At 31.3% G+C, this 5,482-nt stretch overlaps 1 protein-coding gene across 1 annotated transcript in view; it reads right to left on the bottom strand.

Moving 5' to 3' along the window:
- Window positions 1-4,442: 4,442 nt before the first annotated feature.
- Window positions 4,443-5,482, bottom strand: part of LOC18034758 (beta-ureidopropionase) — a 3,052-nt gene continuing 2,012 nt past the window's right edge. Inside the window, exons 5-6 of the mRNA XM_006423621.2 lie at window positions 5,291-5,479; window positions 4,443-5,066 (exon numbers count right to left, since the gene is read on the bottom strand). Of these exons, the coding sequence (XP_006423684.2) occupies window positions 4,701-5,066; window positions 5,291-5,479 (555 nt within the window). The 3' untranslated portion in view covers window positions 4,443-4,700. The remainder of the gene's footprint in view (window positions 5,067-5,290; window positions 5,480-5,482) is intronic.

Here is a 5,482-nt window from a genome sequence, read left to right as displayed (position 1 = left end):
ATTTTACTGTAATCTTAATTTTGAGTTAGTTATGATTTCATGATTGTAATTGTTATTCCATTTGAATTACCAATGGGCACGACGTACAATTGTGGTCAAGATTACCTAATATCTTGGTGGGAGCAATTATGAGTATTGAAGTTATAAATTAACAATATAGAATTTGTACAATACATCTCTTGATGGGTTTTCAACACTTGACTATAGAATTCTCTCGCCAGAGTGTGTCAACATATTCAGTATGTTGAAATAATCATTAAAAAAAATCAGTAAGTATCAAGGAATAAGATGTAATTAAATCGATTGAATAGTTGAGATATCGATTTAATTAACGATGTGGTACAAATGATTATGCAGTAAAGAAATCAATGTGGTTTGGGACGAATTATTATTTGAGCATACAATTATGGAGGTCAGTTCCAATCTTTTAATAGAGTAGATTTGGAATTAAATAATTGGGCTAGTTTAATTACAAGTCTAATTATTATAGTCACTATTATATGTTCCCAAATGATCTCCGGGTTAGCTCATTTAATTGATTGCGTCACTACTGGATTAATAAGCAAGATAACTAACTATTTGAGTTAAAAGTCTAAATATATTATTTAGTGAGAGGCTTCATGTAATGTACTTGTTTCTAAGGGGCTTTGTGTTATTTTACAAGGTGTGCCCCTATGACAAAAAAGAAGTAACATTACTTTTGGTTTATTATTATTTTTAATTTAAATCAAACTTGATTTAATAGAATTAAATAATATAAAAAATGGAGCCTAGGGTTTCCACTAGATAGAGATATAAAAGGACTTATTTTCTCCCAAAAGAAAAGAGAGCAGTCATTTTATACAAATCAGAGAAAAATATTTTTCTCTCTATTGTTGAGAGAAATATTTTCTCGTGCTAGTTGCTTTAGTGGTGATAAAGGCGCCCACACATCAAGTGCAGATCAAACTTGAATCATAGCTTGGAAGATTATTTGATAGCGCATCGTGATCTAACATGAGTGGTGGTGACGGATCGTGATCTGAGAGCCTAAATCACTTTAACGGAAAAAATCAAATCAGATTTTTAAGGTATGATTTCTAAATTACAAATTCTTATATTTTGTATGAGAACGATCCTAAAAGTTTTTATAAAAATTTAAAAACTGATTTTTCTCCAACATGCACTTAGGGATTGTTTTGTTGCAAAGAGAATATGGAATTTTTTAATTCCAGTCAACTTTAGACATCATTTTTCCTCCTTTAATCTTCGTGATTGGCTCTGTTTCAGCTTGGGAAAGACTAGTATTAATGAAGTGGGGGATGAATGGACATGTTTATTTGGAGTGGCTGTTTGGAAAATTTGGTTTTGGCGAAATCAATTTCTTTTCTCACAAAAATTCCCTTGCTGCACTTATGTTGTTGCTGAAATTAAATCTTGGGCTCAGGACATTCAAAATGCACGATCAACTCTTAGTTTCGATCAGAGTAATAACATCATCAAAGATGTTGGATGGCAAGCTCCCCCTGAATTTTTTTTCAAATTAAATACTGATGGATCACGATTAAAGAATGGTCTTGCCAGCACTGGGGGCTTGGTGAGGGATTGCTCTGGAAAGTGACAGTTTGGCTTTGCCATGAACATTGGATTTAGATCGGTGACTACTGCAGAACTTTGGGGTCTCTTTCAAGGGCTTAATATTTAATTGCAGAGGTTGATGGCCAATGTTTATCCCAACTTATTTCCTCTACTAGCTTGATACCTAATGAACATTTTTCTCTTCATAACTACCATTAAGGAACTGATGAATAGACAATGGCTCATTACCACAAAGCATATATATTGAGAAGCCAATTTTACTGCAGATTCCATGGCGAAACTTACTGGTTCTTTTCCCCTTGGACTTCATGTTTTTGAAAACCCCCTCAGGGTCTTGATGATTGATTATGTAATAATATATATGGGACCTCTATTCCTTGTTCTGTTTTAACCTAATTTTTACTAAGCTCCAACGTATTAAAAAAAAACTAATTGCAAAGAAATGATCATTTGAACCAAAAGGATGTTGAACCTTTTCAAATCAGTTGGAATATTTTTTATTTTTTATGATTCTAAACTTACAACGCCAACTTGAATTAAAAAAAGAGAAAAAAGAGTGGTGCAATTGCACCATTCGTTATCCTAATAAAACCCTTCTTTTACTAAAATTATATTTAAGAACCAATTTTTTAACTCTTTAAACCTCTCGTAAACTTGTTATATATATATATATTCTGTGAATTGATTATCCATCTCTCTCTCCTTTTTTTGTTTTTTTATTCATATGTTGAGATATGACCTCTTATGTACCTAATTTGTTTTCCTAAATGTAAAACAATTTCTTTTTAATTTTATTTTCTTTGGTTTGCAAATTAACTATTTCTATACTTAAAATTGATTTCAAAACCATAATTCTTCAAGTCAATGATTCTCATTCGTAAATTTATCAATAAAAAAATTTCTTATTGAATGTTGCAAATGAAAAATTTTCTATTCATTTTCAATAATGATAAAAATTTGTTTGTGAGGATCGAGAAAAGAATAGAAAATTAAAAGATTCACAAATTAAATGTCTTTAATTAGAAATAATGGTATTTTTGGCATTAAGCTTAGCATTGTTGAAAAATGGATTTTGGAGGGGTGCCAATAGTCCAACTCTTTTTTTAAATACCCAAAAAATTTCAATAAATCAAATGGGCCAGAGTAGTGGATAAAATAATCAATTGAAACCCTTATAAACTCTCACAGAGCCCCTTTTCTAAATCCACTCTTCAAATAATTTTAAAATATTTATTATTTCTAAAATACACCAACGTTAATTACAAAAATATCCTTGTTTACTATATTCTACTAAGGGATCTGTTTCCTCTCTCCTCCCAATTTACCTCTTAGAACTTAAATGATTTCTCTGATTCATCTAATCAGCAACTTCTATAAGGATTGGCAACATATAATAATTCATATTTTTTGGAGTCTTGGCTCTTGTATAATAAAGTCAATCCATAGAGAAAATAATTTTAAACCTATGTATATATAGTTTGCCAAAAATAGATAATTCTTTATCCCTAAATATTTTCAGTACATAAGTCGTCCATTCTCATAGTGGAATCTTTGTTGGTCACTTCAAAGATACAAGAAATTTTTAAAGTAAAAAGTAGTTAACTGAAAAAACAGGGTATGAGGTGTAAATAGTCTTCAAACAAATTAAGGTCTTATTTGCTATTGAGGTATTATAGTTTTTTATTTTACGCTACAACTGCGGTAGAAAACAAAATTATTTGATGGATGCTCGAGGATTGGGTGGAGGGAAGAGGAGATAAGGGATCGGGCAGTTGTGGAACTGGATGCGGTTGATGTCAAGAGGATCAATTCCATTCATGCGGACCTTGACCTGGTGATTGTGGATGGCGACCCTAGGGGAATTTATTTTATGATGTATTTTTTTATTTAACAATTTCAATACTAAAAAAAAATAAAAGAGTTCAAACTTTATTTCATCTTTAATTCTTAAATTTAATAAATAATTAAGAAGATCTTAAAAAATTTTGAAAACAAAACTTCAAATTTACTTTAGAATTTTTACAAAAATAAACAAATAAATAAATGAAACCAATACAATTTTCAAATATAATATTTAAAATGGTAGGAAATAGAAAGTTGAAATGATAAATTGATGATCAAATAATGGATATGAACTTTATATTTCAAGAAACTAATTTTTTTATTTTTTTAATGAACTAATACATGTAATAATTTTCTTTATCGAGAAGAGAAAAAGAAATATTTTCATCTATAATTTCTTAGATTATGAGGTTCTTAATAGAAATTAAAAAGAATACTCAAATTTAAAGACTTTAACACCGTACATTTTAAATTATAGTAACCCAACCTTAATTCCAAATGCACCTTAAATTATGTATCATTATGTAATTTTAAATAAGTCAAAAATCATACATATGAGAGATGGGTTTTATGAGGATTTTGAAGGGGTGCCAATACGTATGGCATCCAAACTAGCACTGTTGCATTAATCATAAAAATTTAAAAAATAAAATCAATAAAGAATTGAAAGAAAATAAAAAATTCCAGTGTTTTAGACAGAAAAAAAAAGTAATAACAATATTGGGATTCAAGCAAGCCATTTTAACTTGGCCACTTCAAATGATTGCACCCACATCACATTAATTCATGTTGATTAATTGCTTCAATTCAACTAGTGAAATCTCTTTTAAGCGGTACAGGTATAAGGTTCGAATTCCGCTCATATATGCATAGTGAGTTTTTTGAAAAGAAACAATAAGCGTTTTGTAGGAAGGCTAAAGAGAAAAAGCAAAAATGATACAATCTCATATATACCTCTTGATTCAGAAGATGCAAAGGTGAAGTGAAGCATTACCCTAATTAGAAAATCGGAATTGATGCATCCGTTCTAACAAATACTCCAGTCCATCTAAATTAGATAAATCACATTATTTTTGCAAAGTTTGATCTGTGGGATTTTCTGTATTTCCATCAGTTTTCCCATTCCTTTGGCTGATTAATAATGATTTATTTAAATAATTACAGAAATAAACAAGCAAAGACTTAATTCACACTGTTGATTAAGGAAGAATCTTATTCGAATACAAATACACATGTTCATTTACCTTTTCCAGATCTCATCCATGAAGATCACCGGGAACTTAAGAAGACTTCTTATGTAACAAGGGATCGGATATGACCTGTGGCTCATAATCTGCCTTCGAATAATTTGCCAGCATTTCTGCGTATAATTCATAACGAGCAGTCATTCGGAATCCCCACTTGTCTTTCAGCTGCCTGCAGAGGTTCAAATCCATGTCTGAGATCAACAACCCATCTCTGAAACGGGAGAGAGATGGCGTGCAAGAACCATCTGGCGCCGAAAAATGACTCGATCCATAAAAATGCCCAAAGTCTTTGTGCTGTGGCTTTCCATCACCTGAAGTAAAAGGATTGGGGAAGACCTCTGTCCCGACACGATTGATTGACCCAACGAAGTAACTATTTGCTATTGCAGCATTACGTGCCTGTAAAAGCATCAAAAAGATTTCAATGGATGGATTAGCCAGCTGCAGTTTTATGGATTATGTTATGAATGTTTCACAGCTTATTATATTCTAGTTTTGTTATCACAGCACTAACAGATGCTGTCCAAATTACAAACTCAATGAAATATAAGCAACACAAACAACTTGGAAAAACACATCAAAGGAATAAATTTGAAGAATAGAACAGTTGGGATAAACATCACCTCAATGGGCCACATTGGTTCACTGAGTTCTCCAACCGTAGCAGAAGGATTGAAAACAATTTCTGCACCATTCAAGCCAAAAGCTAACCAATTCAAAGGATGATGCCTCCCATAACAAATATTGACAGCAATCTTCCCAAAAGCTGTCTCAAACACAGGATGCCCAGTGTTTCCTTCCATATAATATGACTC

The sequence above is a fragment of the Citrus clementina genome, unplaced genomic scaffold, assembly GCF_000493195.1.
Source record: "Citrus clementina cultivar Clemenules unplaced genomic scaffold, Citrus_clementina_v1.0 scaffold_8, whole genome shotgun sequence".
Taxonomy (NCBI): domain Eukaryota; kingdom Viridiplantae; phylum Streptophyta; class Magnoliopsida; order Sapindales; family Rutaceae; genus Citrus; species Citrus x clementina.
Note: the sequence above shows the minus strand (reverse complement) of the source record. Positions and strands in the feature narration are given on the sequence as shown.